A 17967-nucleotide genomic window follows, 5' to 3' on the forward strand; every position below is an offset into this window, starting at 1 on the left:
GCCCCCGCCGCTCCCCTCACCTCGGGGCGGGCGGCGGACCCGGGCCGGCGCGGCGGGGTGTCGGGACGAGCGGCGGGGCCGGGGCGGCGCAGAGGGCCGGCCGCCCCCCCCGCGGGGCTGGCAATGGGCCGGTCCCGAGCTGGGGAAGCCGAGGCGAGCTGTGGCGAGAGAAGATGGAGGAGCGGCCGAGCTGTCCAGGGCTGCCGCCGCCGCCGCCTCGCAGCCGCCCCGGCCCGGCCCGGCCCGCGGGGGCCGCCTGCGCCGCCCGCCCTCCTCCTCCTCCCTCTCCCCTCCCTCCCCGCCCGCCGCCTCCGCCCGCCGCGCAGGGAGGGAGCCGCGGGGGCGGCGGGGGGCGGCTGCGCCCGCGGGTGCGGGACGGCGGCGGGGGGAGGCCCCGCAGGTGCCGCCCCGCCTGCTGCTGCCGGGGCCCGCATGGATGAGGCGGGGGGGGATCGCGGGGCCTACCCGGGGGTCCCCCGGGGCTGCGCTGACCCCGCTCCCCCCGCGGGGCCGCGGTTCGAGGCTCCCTGAGCACAAGGCACCCGGGATGCGCAGCCCCGCGGCCTCCAGCCTGCCCCCCCCCCGGGGCTGCTCGGCTTTACCCCCTCGCACACGTTCGGGTCCGAGCTGACCGGATTCCTCGCATCGAAGCATCTCCAGCGCAGCACTCGAATGCAAATCAAAGCCACAAGCAATTAAGTGTATACTTAACCGTTAATTACGTGTTTACACACATCAAGCACAGCCCTGACAGGCAAAGGACGGGGCCCTGGGCTCCCTGCAGCGGGAGGGCTCCTCGTGCTTCCTGGGTGCTCCCGGAGGCAGGGAAGGATGTGGGGACACCGCGGGGCACCTGTGTCCCCACCTGAGGATGAGGGATCTAAGGGATGGATGGCGGGGATAGGGAGAACACGAGCGTGGTGGTTGGATGCTGCAACAGGACAGGGTGTTCTGAACCCAAACCCTGCTCACACAAGGGCTGAACCCGCGAGGGGGGAGATGACAATAGCCTGACAGCACTTTATTATTCATCCCCCCCCAGCTCCATTCAATCCCGTGCTCGCCGATCCCGCTGCATCCGAGGCCTCAGTGCCCGCTCCACCGAAACCACCCGCGTCCACTGCACCGGCTTCTGCGCAGCCTGACCTCAGCAAGGAGCCAGGTTGGACTCATCTCTTGCTACCGGTAACACAAAGGCAGGTCCCAAAGCCCCTGACCCCGGTGCTGCGCCGCTCTGATGCCCCATTGGGGGTCCCAGCCCTCCCCGAGCGTTCCTTGGCTTTCCAGGAGTGTTGCAATGGAGCCGTTGTTCCACTCGGGATGCTTGCGGTCGTTTCACGCCTCTCTGGCCATGTGCAAGCTGTTTTCCTTGAATCCCAGTGCCAGGGTCAAGTGATGACGTCAAGTTCTGTTTGCGTTCAAAAGAACGGTAATGAGGTTTCTTGTCTGTGTGCTCCCAGAGGGAAGTTTGTGGGAATGAGGCTTCCCGGAGCCGTCTGACCCCCTCGGCTTCTTTTACCTTGGGGAATATGGAGCCTGATTGCTTTTGCCCACCCCGTCTGCACCACGCAGCCCTCTGTGCCGATGCATCAGGTGGGCAGCGCTGGGGACGCGCAGATGTCCCCCCTGCTCTGCAAAAGTCTTGGATTAGGAAAACCAAACCCAAATAAAGGAGCCCAAGGGGGGTTGCACATGGAGCGCTCCGAGCCCTGCTGGGATCACACCGGGCAGCTCGCAGCTCGCTCACAGAGGGGTTGTTTTGCTCGCAGAGATGCTCTTCCCGTTGTGGCACAGGGATAACCTCAGCATCGTCCTTTCCACCCCGCACACCGCCACATTGCCCTCTCCTGCCCTTTATCAGTAGCAACAACCGCTATCAGCAGAGCAGGGGAAGCAACGCATTGTGAATAGGGGGAACAATGCTGCTGCTCCTGGCTATGTTCCTCCCTGTTGGCCGGTTTTGTTTGTTAATGCCCGTTAATGAAGACCCGAGAGGGCTCGCACTCGCTTCAGTTAAAGGCTAAGAAAACTACCAGAGCATCACTGAGTCATCGAAGAAATCCCGATGAGCACTGAGGAGGCTGAGCCCCGTTCTTGGGGGTTTGCAACCAAAGAGGGGCTACGGGAACAAAACTGGAAACTCAAACCCTTCCTATGGAGTCAGAGGAGAGGGAAATGGAGCTGGAAGCCGCTTTCCTTTCACCAGCATCCCAGCACATCCCACAACAGCAAACACTGGGAGAGAAGCTGTGTTAGGAGCAAAGCAAAGCAGGAGCTCGGAGGAGCTCTATTAATAAAGGGTAAATCTATGCCAAACCTGACGAACTTCCCTTTACCCAGAGTTGTAACTGGAAATTCAAAAGCCACAGTGTTTGAAAACACGTTATTTGCATTATAGATGTACATACACATTATATATGTACATATACATTATATATGCCCCAAAGCAGAATAAACAAAGGTTTGATTTGTAAACTCCCCATCTTAATTAAAGCAGCACCGCTTTGGACAAACCCACATCACAGGTGGCTCCAAATGCTCTGCTGCTTGATTTATACCTTCCAGCTCCCTTAGTCATGGAGCTGGGACAGCGATAGCATCGGCAGCCGCCCCGCAGTGCTGCCGCTTGGGTACTCGCGCAGGGAATTTCTAGAGCACCAGGATGCGTGGCCCATTTAACACCATCCCCAGGATGCTCTTTCCTGCCTTTCCGAACACAAACCTGCCTTCCTTTCTTCCCCAGCACTTCCCAAGCTGGTGTCGGGAATGCTGCTGGGGTATTCCCTGCTTCCAGTGCCCCGCCTCCAGAGGAGGCAATACCCATGGGTCATTTGTCAAAGCCACTTCATGGCACGACTCATACAGAGAGGAGCTGCTTCCTCCACCGTGCTCAGCCACAGGACTTGGTAAGGTGCCTGTTTGCATGGGCAGCAGTGGCTGTTGCTGCAGCAGGATGCAGCTCCTCTCTATCCAGGAGCCCCAGAAGGGCTAAACTCTAAACTCCATCTAAGCTCTATTCATTTTATCCCGTTATCCCTGCAGAACCCCCCTGGACTGTTGCGGGCATAAGTGATAGAGTCATAATGTCTGCTCTCTGCACATCTCCCATGGTTATAGAGCTGATGGGCTGGGTCCTATGGCAGGGACCCTCCTCACCCAGCACCTTCCCAGCCCCTGTCTCTGGCACACCGTGCTCAGATTCCTCTGTTGACCCTGCATTTGCATTGCTCAGAATAGAACACATAGAACATTTCAGCGTCAGAGGAGCCCCTCTCTGTTTGTCTCTGCTCCCCGAGTGGATTCCACAGCTCCGTGGGGCTGAAGAGCCCTCGAGTGTGTAAATAAGCTGCAGCGACAGAATGTGCTCCCTGCAGGCAGCTTCCCTTCAGCTGCTTCCCCAGTTCGTGTCTGCTCTGGCGTCTCTCTTTGCAGCTTCAACTTCCCTCTCAAAGTGATTAGGAAAGCTAAAAAGAGACAGTAACACACGTCAGCGGGGAGCACGCACTGAAGGCTCAGCCACCAGCACGGCTGCCCTGTGCCAGCCACACCATGGGATGGGTCAGCATCCTCCAAAGAGCATCCCACTGCCTGCTGGACAAGAGCATCCTTAACCTGCAGCAAACATGGATAGGTGGTGCTGCAGGGGCAAAGAACGTGTTTGCATGCATAGGGAAAGGGAAGGCTTTTGCCATACGGCTGCCCACAGCCATCCCCTGCTGCCGCCCATCCACCCTCCATCCTGTGCCATTGAGGACCAATGCCAGGACCACCACAAGCAGCAGCCCCAGGGCTTGGAGGCAGCACCGCTGCTGCTGCTGCAGAGCGCGCCCGTCGCCTTCCCATAATTAGCACATCTGAAGGATCGCTCCAGTTTTCAGAGGAGGAAAATAGGATGCAGGAATTCACCAGCCGGCTCGGCTGGATCACTGCGGAAAGGCGTGATGGCAATCCACGGAGCTATCAAAGGGAAGGAGCCTCCTAAGCAGGACCCTGCGGGAATGCCACTGCGTTCCTTGTTTTCACATGTTTAGCACCAAACTTTGGGGTGCTGCTGCTGCAGCCATGTATATAGGAAGGAAGGAAGGACATGGAAAAGCCAGTGTGATGCCAAGGGTGGCAGAGAGACTCCCAGGTCCATATGGAGCTGGGTGTCAGCTCCCATCACACACATTCACCAGCCCAGGGCTCCCCAAGAGCCAGGCAGGAATAGTGTTACGGCTGCTCTGTGCTGTCAGGCATTCCCTGGTGAAAGCATTCCTGTCCCAGACAGCCCTGCCATGGCCAATCCATGCAGTTCTGAACACTTCCCTCTCTGCTGCACCCACCATCCCGCTATGGGAAACCCTCCTGCTTCCCTGGAATATCATCCTCCTCCCTCTCTGCCATCCCTCTGAATGCAGCACCATCCCCAAGACAGGCAGATCCCTGCCTTCCTGCAGCCCGAGCTTTGCCTTTATGGCACACAGCACCCCTGGCTCCCATCTCCCATAGCCACAGGAGATGCTCGGTGCTCCGGCCGGAGCAGCAGCAGGGCCGGGAGCGATCCTGGCTATGTTTAGCAACGCTCTGGGACAGTGCCCTTATCTCTTCCCACCTCCTTGTCCTCAGCTGTGCCTGGGCTAATCTGTGCTCTGCACCTTGCAGCAGAGCTGCCCCACACTCCGGATCCCCTGCCCTTGGGTGTTATTTTGGGTGTCTCCATCACGGCTGCTTTTCCCACAAAGAAGCTGCCGTTGTTGGCTGCACCGATGGAGAGGATGAGCTGCCCCGGGGACAGGGGATGCTGCTGCTCTGAGGCTGTCCCCAGGCATGTGCAAAGTGATTGCCCCTGCTCTCAATGGGGCTGTGGGTGCACTCACTGGGGGCACCCCGGAGCAACCGGTATATGGAGAGAACACAGTGCCAGGGAAGTGAGGATTGCCCATGCTTACCATCAAATACTCAGTTCTATGCATATATATGATTTATACATATAGATTGGTACATGTATATTTACATGTGTTTATACACATACATGTTTTAGAGATATGCAGATATAAGAAGGACGTGGAGCTGTTGGAGCGAGTCCAGAGGAGGCCATGGAGATGCTGCAAGGGCTGGAGAAGGCTCCCTAAGGGGAGACCTTAGAGCAGCTCCAGTGCCTAAAGGGGCTGCAGGAAACCTGCAGAGGGGCTTTGGACAAGGGATGTAGGGACAGGACGAGGGGAATGGCTTGAACCTGCCAGAGGGGAGACTGAGATGAGCTCTTAGGCAGAAGCTCTTCCCTGTGAGGGTGCTGAGGCGCTGGCACAGGGTGCCCAGAGAAGCTGTGGCTGCCCCATCCCTGGCAGTGTTCAAGGCCGGGTTGGACACGGGCTTGGAGCAACCTGCTCTAGTGTGAGGTGTCCCTGCCTGTGGAGCAGGGATGCTGTGCCTGAGGCTCCCGCTGGTGCTGGATGCTCATTCCTGTGGGATCAGCTGAGCGATGCAGCTGAACGCACAGCCATCGATTGCTGTGGAGATGATCCATAGCTGCCAAATGGGATTAACCAACACCCGAGTCCTGGGAAAAGAGTAAACAACAAAGAATAAGGAAAATGGGGCACGGCGCTGGCAAAGGCACAAAGCAGGTCCAGGGGGACCGTGGCCCTCCAGCCGGGCACTAATCCCTGCCGTTCCCTTTCCCGAAGGATTTGTGAGCTCTTCTCCGCTATTAATCGCAGCAGCCCTGCAGGGAAGGTAATGCAGCATTATCCGTGTGTTCCAGCTGTGGCCGGGAGCAGGGAGGCAGCCGGCTCGCCCGAGCTTTGCCGTGTGTCAGTGAAAGATCAGGGATTAGCGCCCGGATTTCCTCGCTGCCTTGGCTGCTCTAATTCCGTGGCCGTGTTTTTCCCTAAATGGACTGACCTTACGTGCCTGATGCCGTGCATCCCGTGCCCGGGGGCTGACAGTGGGGAGGGCAGCAAGGCAGGAGCCATGGTTCCCTGTTTGGACCCACAGGAGTCACTGCTAAAACCTCAGCACTCTCACAGGGAAGAGCTTCTGCCTAAGAGCTCATCTCAATCCCCCCTCTGGCAGGTTAAAGCCATTCCCCTTGGCCTGGCCCTACAGGCCCTTGTCCAAAGCCCCTCTCCAGGTTTCCTGCAGCCCCTTTAGGCACTGGAGCTGCTCTAAGGTCTCCCCTTAAGGAGCCTTCTCTTCTCCAGGCTGACCCAGCCCAGCTCTCTCAGCCTGGCTCCAGAGCAGAGCTGCTCCAGCCCTGCATCCATGCTGGCCCGCGTCCCCAGTAGCCATCTGCATGGTGTAAGCTCATCAGCTCCATCACGTCACAGCAACGCAGAGCACAACCGAGTCATGCGAAACAGGGGGATATTGCTTAAAACACTGTTATAGCCAAAGCAGGGCTCTTTGGCTGACTCACAGAAACATGAAACCCACTGCCAGAATGAACAAGAGCTATTGGAACACCGAGGTAATTACTCATGCGAACAATGCCCTTCTCAGCTCTTTAATGATTACACAAATTAGTGCATAAAATTATGCTAATGGCCCTACAACTGTTGCACACACACGCAGCGCTCCGGTGGGGAGGGCGCAGGAACAGGCTGAGCCTGGACCCTTGCACCACCGGGAGCAGGGCGCTGGCACAGGGTGCCCAGAGAAGCTGTGGCTGCCCCATCCCTGGCAGTGTTCAAGGCCAGGTTGGACACAGGGGCTTGGAGCAAGCTGCTCCAGTGGAAGGTGTCCCTGCCTGTGGCAGGGGTTGGAGCTGGATGAGCTTTAAGGTCCCTTCAACACAAACCATTCCAGGATTCTATGGCCGAGGGGCAGGTGAGGCTCTGTGCCCTTCAAGGAGCACACAGTGTGGCTGCTTACATGAAGCCCTGCAAGTCGAACTCAGCTCTGCAGGCACGCGGGAGAGGGATGTTAGGGAACATTGGTTACACAGGGAACTGCCTGGAATCTTGACTTGATGGGGTTTTTCCTCCTAAACATTCACCTTTCTGCTTGAAACCGATTCAGCCGCAGGTGCAGTGAGGCTCATTCTGCACTTACCCTTACCAGAGCTGGAGGTGGTTTCAGCCAACACAGGAATTACTCCAATTGTGCAGTACAGATAAAAACTGCTGCTACCAAGAGTGAGAAACCCGAAGCCACAACCGATACGAACAGGTCAATGAATGACTCTGCTGTTCTAAAGCAGAAGTTTCTGTTCATTAAAACAACAAAACCCCCCCAAACCATGGTTTCTGGGAGAAACCACAACTTTTCCATCCATTTCCGTGTTAGGTTTATGAAGCACCCTGCTACCAGTGGGATTAAGGGGGACAGATTCCCTCCTTCACCGCTGCGCTTCCCAAAGTGCCTGCACAATGCCAGCAGTGCTGGGCTGCCAACAGGCAGCTGTGTGGAGCAAGGGCAGGACAGAGAAACCACGCAGCCCCAGGGAAGACAATTGCCCTCAGTTGTACCAACAAAGCAGCACTATCGGAAGCACAGGACCATCGGAAAAGGCAGATTCCCCTGTGCAGGAATGGCAGAGCTGCTCCAGCACCGCTGCGTGAAAAGCAGGGACATGGATCAGCTACAGCAGCCCAACATCTCTTCCCTCAGGGTAGAAAGAAGGAACTCTAGCATTCCACCATTCCCTTCCTTTTTCCAAGTTAAACACAGCATTCCCACTCCGCAGGGAGGGCCAGCAGCCTCCTTGCACGGGTACAAACCCACCAGGTCTTTAAGAACTTGGTGTTAAAGGCTTTGCACAAAGGTGATGCGGTCCCCAAATCCCAACGTGAAGAAACACTGGTGTTTCCTCCTCCTCATAGAATCTGGTGCCCTCCTGTGCTCCCGCCAGGGAGGAATGGCCTTTCCACAGGGTGATGCTTCTTGCCACACTGCAACCACTTCGGAGCTTGTACAGGTACTGCTGTGTCTTGAAATCACAGTGGAATTAGTGCCTCAGCACATTAATTAGATCTTTAAGTTCAGAGCCATTGGACTCTCCAGGTCAGAACCCAAACCCTCGTGTTTCAAAGAGGGGACTTTAGCCCTTCTATCCATGAGGGTCTCAGCCTCCTTCACTCCTCCTACCCCATGAAGGTCTCCTTCTTCCCAGCCCCCAGGCAGCCAGAGGGATCCTCTCCACTCCAAACCAAACTCTTCAGGTTTCCTTTTGTGCAAAGAGGTTTTGTTTCCCTGAGCACACTTGAACCCCTGCTTTAAAGCCACTCCCATTTCACCTTCCTTGAGCTCAGGCCACACAAGGGTTTGGGGTTTTTCAGGCCAACTTCCCCTCCAACAGCACATACCTACGTGCCATCAAGCACACGCTGCCCCCTCCACTCCCCTGCTTCCCACACCCTGACAAACAAACCTCTCTGGCAAGTGCCACCCCACCTTCACGCTCCCCACCCCACTCATCCCAACAGCTCTTCTCACCCAGCATTGTCCCACAGCCATTCCAGCAGCCAAGTCTGTTCTGTGTGCAACGTGGCTCTTACCTTGCCCGCAGGCACAGGGCTTTGCCATCAATTCAGAATCAAGTGTACATCTCATAGACACATCTTTGGCTCCTCACACTTATCCCTGTGGCAGCATGGCCTCCTTTCTCCATGGGATCACAAGTCCTGCTTCTGCACAGGCTTTCCACAGGGTCACGGCTTCCTTTGGGAATCCCCCTGCTGCACCTCCAGGGGCTGTAAGGAATCCCTGCTCTGTATCTGGAGCACCTTCTGCCTCCTGCGCTGACCTTGGTGTCTGCAGAGCTGTTCCTCTCACTCCTTTTCCAGCTGCTGTTGCGCAGGACTTCATCCATCTTCTTAAAGATGTGAAGGTGCTATCTCCATCACTGAGGGCTCAGCCTTGGTCAGCAGCAGATCCATCTTGGAGCTGGCTGGCATTGGTGCCATCAGACATGGGGAAAGCTACCAGCAGCTTCTCACAGGAGCCATCCCTGCAGCCCCCTGCTACCAAAACCCAGCCCCAGCCACACAAACCCAAGGTACCCACTTAAACAGTGACCCAACCACCCAGCCTGTGCTCTCCATGACAGCCCTGTACACCGCACTTACATCGTGCAGAAACACAACCCCTGGTGCTCCACACTGACACTTTAATTCCCTGCAAATCTAGCACAAACTTCGATAACCAAAGGAATTTTCATGGATTTCATACTAAGCATCAAGAGTCACCACATAGAAAAGGAGCCACATTCCCAGGGTGGATGTTGGGGGTGACTGCAACCAGATTACATCTGCTCCTCTGTAACCATCTTCACTCACTGCCTCCAGCCACACCACCAGGGCCATGGACACCAGGAAGGTTTGCACACCCCATTTGCCCTCAACAGGATCACAGCCCAGCACAGAGCCTGCCGAACCTCCCATTTTCCCTCGAGTATCACTAGCAACATGAATATTAACACATCCTCTTCTAAGCAGCAAGAAGTCTTTCTTTCCCCCTTCTCCTGTAATAAATTCCACCCATTTCCCAGGGAACGGAGCCCTTTCTTTAGGAGCAGCTCAAACACCAGCGCTTCCTGTGAACACTACATCTCTGTGGAGCACAAAAGGCTTTTGTGTGGCCGAGCGGGGCCGCGGTGGCGAGCAGAGCCCTCGGCTTGGCAACAAACCACAACCCCCGGGTGTGTGTTTCTGTAAAAATTTTATTTGTTAAAGGAAAAGAAAAAGGCAGAAGCCAATTGAAAACCTGCTCAAACTTTAACTCCAATTGGTCATTAAATTTAGAGAAATGACTTCGGTTTTATGTTTTAAACAACCCCCCCTTTTTCCCCTTTAGCGTTTACCATCTACTCGTGCTGAATCCTTCCAAGGAGATCGCTCCAACGCACCTCTCCAGGTCCTCGCTTTGCTCCTTTTACCAAAAACCATGGAAAAACTCCATCGTGCATCTTAAGGGCTCCCATCGTCAAAAATAGGAAAAAAAAAAAGGTATCTTTGGAATAGCCAATTGAGTTGAATAACAAAAAGACTCCACACGAGTGCGGTTTGGTTGGGGCAGGAATCCACTCCTATGTTCCTGGTAATCTGATCCCGCTCCATGAATCCTTGTAATTCAGCCTCCCTATCCTATCCACATTATGATTTGAATCCAATGATCCAGCTCCAAGGATTGGGATCCAGTGAGCCCTCTCCAATCCAAACCTTTATAACCAGCAAAACCAAAAAAGAGGAGGCAAAAAGTTAGATACTGTAATGAAAAAATAGGATTCTGGGGAATGATCAGTTATGTTTGCCATCAATTAACAGAGATGTACAGTAATAACTATCAATTCCCCAAAACAAACTCGTGAATGGTGATGCTCAGATAATTCTTTCTTAGAAATGTTAATTACTACTGGGAGGAAACATTTGTCATATTTACAATATGTCAACTGAAAATGCCAACATACTCATCGCTCGCACGGCTTTGTGGTCGCAAAAAATGGGCTACGAAACTGGAAGAGCTTTAACTGCCAACACTATCCACCTGCTGCAGGCCTGAGCTACAACAGCATTCCCGGCTGGAAGGGAACGCTGGGAACTGGAGTTCGCAAACGGATCAGTGAGTCAATTGACAATTAAGTCTGAGGGGGCAGGGCTGAGACTTTAACTTATTCCCCACTTGGTTCTCTAAGTTGTTGGTTGTATTTTTGCTTTCAGTCTGATACTTTAAGAAATGCAATAGCAATGCTGTATCAGTCACACAGAGGACATGCAGATTTTAGCAGTATTGATATTATACTCCGATTTAAGGATACCCTTTGATCTACTACAAGTGCACAAATAACTACAGAACATTTAACACTTGTAACCAAATGCTGCGTGACAAAGTAAACCGAAACTCCCACCCCCGACCCGGTTTATTCCTTAAAAAAACTAAAAATAGAATGGAATAATGGACTAGAGAATAAACAAAAGCAAGTATTTAGCCACAACTGCCCCCCCCAAAAAAGAGTTTCAAAGCAAAGAGCAATTGCAGCCTGCGGTAACTAGACCATGCCTGACGTGACACAGAGGTGCACGCGCTCCATTAGCCTGGCTCTCGGTATAAGGTCAATACTGCCAAGTTCATCTGTGACAATAGCACTTGGAGTCATACCATTGCCTCCATTATTGATCTGATCCTCCTCAATCCTCCTTTTGACAATCCTAAAATGATTGACATGTGCTCCACAATCCTTTAATCCAAAGCATTCTTAATCCATCTCTTCAGATATGTCTACAGAAAGACACACGAAAAGGCAAGATAAAATATAAGATCCCCCAGAAGAGACAAGTTAGCCACAAACATCCCAACATCCCCAGCTCGTATAAACCATAGCTGAACACTGAGACATTTACACAGCAATACCACAGCTCCAAGAATGTTGGTATTTGAACTAGAAACTAAATCGAAACAATCCTGACTGACATCAATTAAAATACAATTTACCAAAGACATGAGGGGAATGTCGATGTGAAGGAGCAAATACTCACTAGGGATTTTACACAAGAATGCAATTCAACACTTTAGCCAATTCGAGTAAAACAGTTGGAATTAAAAAAAAAAAGAGGATAATGAAAGACTGTACTAAAGGAAAACTGTGTACAACATGGGCTTCTACAAAAAGATCAGAGCTAGTGATCGCTTATGTACGAGATCGGGATCTGCTGTGGCGGGGAGAGTAGCGTGGAGATCCTCTGCTTCTTCTTGGGGAATAACTGCGGCTTCTGCTGTTGCTTCGACTACGGCTTCTGCTACGACTACGGCTGCGTGACCGAGATCTTCCATAGCTTGGACTTCTTGGGCCATCAACTTTAACACGGATGTAGGCAGTTTCTCCCTATTGAATAGACAGAACTTTCGATTGAAAAGTCTAGGCTTTAGGGCCATCTTTTTAGGCATGCTGACAGACTGCAGATATCGTTTACTAGCAGCACGGAAACAGACAGCAAAGCTTTAAAGCCTATCTCCTGACAAACTGACCACAGACCTTCTCAGCCGCTTTGTGTATAAACAAACACCACACGTTCCTTACCTTCAAATCCTACTGTTAAGCCCCTTGTATCCAATTCTGGCCAAAGAAAGTATGAAACCTACCTCATGAGATCTAAATTTAGTGTTATCCAGTTTTCGCACAGCGTAGGTCATATCTTCCTTCCGTACAAACTCCACGACACCAGTGCCATCTCGGAAAACATCAGCATAACATACATCACCTGCTTCACGCATGTGATCCTTTAAATCCTGCCAACTTCCACTTGGAGGCAGCCCTATGTAAAAAGCAAGGAGCGACTTTAAAACCGGGTTGTACTCTTGCCTCTTATAGCTACAGCATCAGCTCAAAAGAGTCGACAGAGGCTGTTGAGGAAGCAGGCACGGTGCCTCGAGGACCTGCTCGCAGGCACAGCATTCCTCCCAGGCTATGCGAGGTGAAACAACTTGGAGCCGCACCACCTCTCGCTGGGAAGCCTGTCTGGAGGACCCCGGGGAAGCACTGGGGTAAAGAGAAAGAGAGCAAGGACTCACCCGAGACGATCACTCTGTACTCCGAGCGCCGGGACGGGGGGCCGTACCTGCCCCGGGGGGCTCCACCCCCTCCACCGCCGCCGCCACCTCTGCCGGTGCCCCGGCCGCTCCGAGGGAACTCCACGCGGAGGCGATACCCATCGTAATCGTAGCCGTCCCGCCCGTAGACGGCGTCCTCCGCGTCCCTGCGGGATGGGACGAGGCGGTGAGCGCGGCCGCCCGCCCCGCCCTGCCCATGCACCGCCCCCCCGCCTTTGTTCCCGCTTCCCGCCCGTCGCCCCCCTCCATGGGCCCCCGGCACCGCAACGGCGCGGGGCCCGTTACCGCGGCGCAAGGAGCCGGCGCTGCAGGGCGGGGAGCGGCAGCGCAGGCGGCTGCCCCCGCCTCAGGCCCAGCGTTGTGGGACGCGCACACGGGCAGGCCGCAGTGGGTCACGGGCCGCCCTGCCCCATGGGGGGAATCTGTGTGGGTCTCACCTGGGGTCCTCAAACTCGACGAAGGCGAAGGGCGGGCCTCCGCGGCGGTTCTTGAGGTCGATGTCGCGGATGGCCCCGTACTTGTAGAAGACGTCCTCGATGTCCTTGGTGCGGATGTCGGGGGGTAGGTTCCCCACGTAGATGCGGCAGTCGTTGTTGCCGGCTGGGCCGCGGATCACGCCCCCTCCGGACATGGCAAGGTCGGCAATGGCTGCGGCGGTGCAGGGCCGGGGCGCAAGGAGCGGGTAGGCGACGGGCACGGGGCCGGGCTGGGCACACGGGAGCGAGCGCGCCGCCTCCCCCAAACACCGCTTCAAAATGGCGACCACGGCTCCCCTCACGCTCCAACTGCGCGCAGCGATTTCACCCCGGGACGCACCACCTCCCTCGTTCACGGGGAATGAAGCGGAGACCGGTGTCTTCCGCCGCGCCCTCACCCCTCGGTACTGCGCATGCGCGGATCCGATGAAAAGAAGTCCCTCTCTTCTCGCCCCTCAGCGGCTCCACCCGGAACAGCCAAACGCGCGCTGGCAGCGCGGCTCCTCCGCGGGAGGCCGCAGCGGGCCCGGTTCCCCCTCAGGAGGCTCCCGGTGCCCGCGGTAAGGAAGCAACGCAACGGCCGACCGCAGCTTTTACAGCGGCAGGCCGTATGACGTCACGTCCGGTGCGGCGTCCGCACCAAAAAGTCCCGGCCGGGGCAGAGGAGGGTGTGTCCCACAATGCACCGCGGCGGCGCTTGGCGCCAAGGCGCGGGGTGTGTCCCATAATGCACCGCGCGGGCGGGGCCTGTGGTTGGAGAAGGTCTTGATGGCGGCTGTACCGCGTCCGTCCGTGCTGTTGCGGGCATTGCTCGGCTCTGTCCCCGCTCGGTTCCCACTCGGTGGGCCCAGGAACGTGTGCTGCTGTTGGGGCAGGCGGGAGGGCTGAGGGTAGGTCTGTGGCTCGGCCACACTGAGGTAAAATGGCTGCCCTGAGGGCATGGAGAGCTGAATCCAGGCCTGGGTGTGCTGCTCAGCCATGCGAGCATCCTGCGTTCAGTGCCCTTCAGCAGAGAGTTAAAGTCAGGTTTTATGGCCGCGGGGTTTTGGTTGTGTTGGTTTTAATCCCCTTGACGCTGCTATGTTGTTGATTTAAGGGGCTCTTGCATCAGACTTACGGTGTGCTCTGGGAGGACTCTCAGATTGACACAGAACAGGTCTGAAAGACTACTTGACTTTGTTTCTTGTCTATAAGTTAATAAAAGAACACAAAAGCACTGGAGGTGGAGGCAAAGGCACATCTCAAGTGGACACGTTCATGAGAGCATCGCTTCCCAAGGGCTGTGTGCTCCTGCCAAAGTGCCTGCTGTGTGTTGTGCCTGCAGAGTTATGCCAGGAATGGGCCCAAAAGAGGGTGGAAAAGGATTTCTGGGGAAGCAGCAAGAAAGCAACAGAACTATGTTACATTTATGAGGTTATAATTTCAATTAAATCCGTTTAGAGCAGAATGTATCCACAAGAAAGAACAGAGGTGGGAGGGATCCTTGTTAAAATGCTTGGAATAGTTGTATTCCTGCCGCCTGGATGTCTCTTGTTTATCCCTTGGCGTCTCCTCTATCAGCACAAGCAAATCCACACAGTGCCAGGAGGGTTGAGGCTCTGCAACCACTGTGGTGGGGTTGGAGCAGTACCTGAGCACGTAGCAAAACCCTTTAGGCTCCCTAAGTTAATTAAGGGATTTGAGGAGTTTGTCATGTCTCTTTAGCACTGTTGTGGGTGCTTTATTCTTCACTAAGCACACATTTTCCTCTAGAAAACCCAGCCTACAGTTAGAGAAAGGCTTGCAGGGCAATGGCATAATGTGTTTAACTTACAGATGGAGGTGAAATCAGTCATGCCTGGCTCTAGTGATTTTAGCACTAGTGATATCTGTGTTAGATTGACCATGGTTCAATAAAGACTATGATCAATCACTGAAGGATGTTGGGAGAAAGCCCTTCTTCAGAAGAGGGGGTTTGTGAAGTCTAAACTAGCATCTCTCTAGGGATTTTCTATGTCTTTAAGAGTCTTAAGGCTTCACTGTTTCATTTGTAGTGGAATGGTGACAATGACTGCCATGTGCTGTGGTTCCAACACTGATCTACATGATTTCAGTGGGTGCTTGGGGGCAATAAAACATTGCTTTAAACCAGCACAATTTAACCAGCTAATTCAGTTATTTGCCAGCTTTCAGAAACACTCATTCTCCCTTAAAAAGCCCAAAGAACAACTCATCTCCTCACAAAATAATCACAAAGACCCCGAATATGCTCTTCCCCAGTGCAGGGAAGGCTCCATCCTTCGCCAAGAAATGAGTCTTTCTTTTCAAAAGCTTATTAAACCACTTTATTTCTTAAAGGCACCATAAAATACTAGTGAGTCTGCCCAAAAGCCCGTTGCATAATTTCTTTTGTGTGTTAATAATCCTTTAAATGGCTGCCTTAATTACCTTAATGAAGTGTCTCTTTATAGAAGTATAGGATGCTTTCTTCCTCATTACCTTTTTTAGCCCTGTGTTATCCGCAGAGGCTTGAAACACTTGGATAAGCTGCAGAGCATTTGTTTGCTTTGTCTGAGTCGCTTTTGGCTTTCTGTCTGAATGTGTATGTGGAGAACCATTAGACATTAATTATGGAGGAAAGAAATGACTGGGAAGGAAATGGCAAATAATCCTGGTGGAAAAGGCAGCTACTGTAAAATGACAAAGTTTTGCTTCTCGGAATGGGAGTGATGGAAAGCAGGGATTTCCAACAGTGAACATCAATGGATGGTGCAAATATGGTGTGTCACAGTATACAGAAGCAGGGGCAACGTCCACTAGAGCAGGTTGCTCCAAGCCCCTGCGTCCAGCCTGGCCTTGAACACTGCCAGGGATGAGGCAGCCTGTGCCACAGGTAGTTCTTCTTATGCAGAGATACTGAAGTGCTTTATAATGGGGTCACTTGGTTTCATTTCAGAGCCGTGGCTGAGACGACTGCACCGTGGTTCTGTGAGCAGCTCCCATCACCTTCACCACTCGCCTGGCTCCATCAGACAAAACCTGTTTTTCCTAATCCTCGTACTGCACAATCCAGCTGGGATTAGTCTTCGCTAATCTTACTTGGTGGCAAAATAACAATTCATCAAAGCCCAGATTGTTTGGAAGAAAAGGGTCATTTTCACAATGGCGCCTTGCGTTGTAACAGGGAGTTTTAAGAACTGAGCTTTGAATTGTCCAAACTTGCCTTTTCCTTCCCTCAACAGTTGTGAATACACTGCTCAAGTGGTTTCCTTTGCCATTTCGACAGTAACATGAAGCTGCACAGTGTCTATGGAGATTGAAATGTAAAGCTCATATTTTGGGGGCCTTTGATTTTAAAGAGCGCCTGAATGTTATCAAAGTTACTCATTTTCCTGTAGAAAAAGATAGAAAAATAGAGGCTGTGATTTTTTTTCAGGGAAACTGAGTACAGATATGACAAGGGGAGCGTGTGCAAGTTGGAAACGATTCCCATCCGTGCATGGTGACAGAGCTTGTTTTAGTTCTGTAGGTTTAGATGTCAGCACAACACTTTCACACGCACATGCTGCAGCATGTCTCGATGCAAACAAACACCACAGTGCGCTCCGACAGCATGATTTCTCCTGCAGGGACACACGCAGGTAGGGATTTAAAGCAGCAAAGCCACCCAGAGGAGCAGGCTGCAGGAGAACCCTGGTGTTTTGTGTAGATAACACCACCTGGATTCAAATCATGCCTGGAAGGCGCCGTGAAAGTGTTCATTTATAGATGCTCTGAAACATTGCTCTCTTTATGTTAGAACAACCACAGCATCTCAGGGCTTGGGCATGATGTGTTCAGCAGAGATGTGATCGTATGGAGCAGATGCCTGGGGCCCTTCCAAGAGTATCCGTTGCAGCCCAAGTCCATCCCTGCAGGACCACGAGCCACCTCATCACCCCACTCTGGTCTCTATCTGCCCAGCTGGCTGGAGGGACACGAGGAAATGGAATGTAGCTAAGTCCTATGTGGTATTTGCCTGGCTAGTAGCAATTAAAGGGTAAATTAATTAATAGTTAATTAAAGTTAGTTAATTAAAGGTTAATTTAAAAACCATTTTCAAAGAAATAAAACTTAGGGACTTGATGTGATTTCTGTTCTCATGTTTGTAATTTACTCTGATTTTCAGCTCCTGGTTTCACCTTTGATTCCTGCACCATGTCTGGGGGCAGGAAGGGAAAGGCAGTGGTTAGCACAGACTGAAAAGTTTAAATGATCCCCCTGCCAAACCTGTTTTAATTGATTTCTATCCCTGGGAAAACGCTTATGTTCCTACAGCCTGATGTGGATTGAGGAAAATGGATGCGAACTGTTAATGAAAATAAACCTGATGAGGAATAAATAGCAAAAAGGAGCATATCTGTTTGGGTTGCTGATTTGAGCATGATCCTTGTGGTTAGGCAGAGTCCTCAACTGCTCCTTTGCTCCTTTTTCTGTTGCTGTTTTTATTTCCCTGTGCTTTTCCTGCAATTCCCTCCTTTCTCCTCAACACCTTCCCACGTCCCAGGCACCAGCACCAGGAGCTCACTGACCCAATTCGACACCTGCTTTCCCACCACTTGGGTTTTGTCTTGGAGCAAGTGATCTGTCCTGATACAGGGAACTGAAACACTGAGTGGTGACAAAACTGAGTGAGGCAGCCCCATGCTGCTGTGCTGTTAAACAGGCTGTATTTGTCCATTACCAGTATCGATGGCTTCTTACTTGACACCTGGCATCTGTCACCTTCCCCACCAGGAAACCACATCAGTGAGCACACTGCATTTAGATATCCTGTGGACATCTTCATGGTGGCTGTGCCACCGAGCCAAGCCCTGGGAGCGTGGGTAGAGCTGAATCTTTGTTCTCCCAAAATAACCCTCATTTGCTAGGCCTGAGTGGCTTCTAAAAGGAGGTTTTCCATGTTTCCATTAGCTTTCCATCAGAGAGCTGCCGGCAGCGATGC

The 17967-nt window shown here is 53.1% G+C and overlaps 2 protein-coding genes across 8 annotated transcripts; one reads left to right on the plus strand and one right to left on the minus strand.

Annotated features, from left to right (window-relative positions):
- Nucleotides 1-9623: 9623 nt before the first annotated feature.
- Nucleotides 9624-13578, minus strand: SRSF1 (serine and arginine rich splicing factor 1). Of its 2 annotated transcripts, XR_013958033.1 has the most exons (6): nt 12966-13578; nt 12490-12674; nt 12061-12233; nt 11617-11803; nt 11080-11199; nt 9624-10142 (listed from the first exon to the last, which is right to left on the minus strand). XR_013958033.1 is itself a non-coding variant. In XM_080629762.1 (5 exons), the coding sequence occupies exons 1-5, from the start codon at nt 13157-13159 to the stop codon at nt 11177-11179; spliced, it is 762 nt and encodes a 253-aa protein (XP_080485888.1). In that variant the 5' UTR covers nt 13160-13578; the 3' UTR covers nt 9624-11176. The 2 variants fall into 2 exon arrangements, 1 of the variants encoding a protein (XP_080485888.1); XM_080629762.1 differs by having other exon boundaries at nt 9624-11199.
- On the plus strand, nt 13284-17373 carry LOC308227290 (uncharacterized protein; the record flags this gene model as incomplete). Of its 6 annotated transcripts, none has more annotated exons than XR_013958034.1 (4): nt 13284-13564; nt 14101-14160; nt 15940-17022; nt 17152-17373. XR_013958034.1 is itself a non-coding variant. In XM_080629763.1 (3 exons), the coding sequence occupies 3 exons, from the start codon at nt 13284-13286 to the stop codon at nt 16064-16066; spliced, it is 468 nt and encodes a 155-aa protein (XP_080485889.1). In that variant the 3' UTR covers nt 16067-17373. The 6 variants fall into 6 exon arrangements, 2 of the variants coding, with proteins under 2 accessions (XP_080485889.1, XP_080485890.1); XR_013958035.1 differs by having other exon boundaries at nt 15940-16624; nt 16783-17373; XR_013958036.1 differs by having other exon boundaries at nt 15940-16306; nt 16783-17373.
- Between the last annotated feature and the right edge of the window lie 594 nt (nt 17374-17967).

Source organism: Psittacula echo (genome assembly GCF_963264785.1).
Source record: "Psittacula echo genome assembly, chromosome: 15".
Classification (NCBI taxonomy): Eukaryota; Metazoa; Chordata; class Aves; order Psittaciformes; family Psittacidae; genus Psittacula; species Psittacula echo.

Excerpts from the sequence above, each read along its gene's own strand:
- SRSF1 (XM_080629762.1), bottom strand. The coding sequence starts at position 13,159 with ATGTCCGGAGGGGGCGTGATCCGCGGCCCAGCCGGCAACAACGACTGC. Across the intron at positions 12,675-12,965 it reads GTCGAGTTTGAGGACCCCAG|GGACGCGGAGGACGCCGTCT; the intron begins GTGAGACCCACA and ends CCCATCCCGCAG. Across the intron at positions 11,200-11,616 it reads CCACAGCAGATCCCGATCTC|ACATATCTGAAGAGATGGAT; the intron begins GTACATAAGCGA and ends GTCTTTCTGTAG.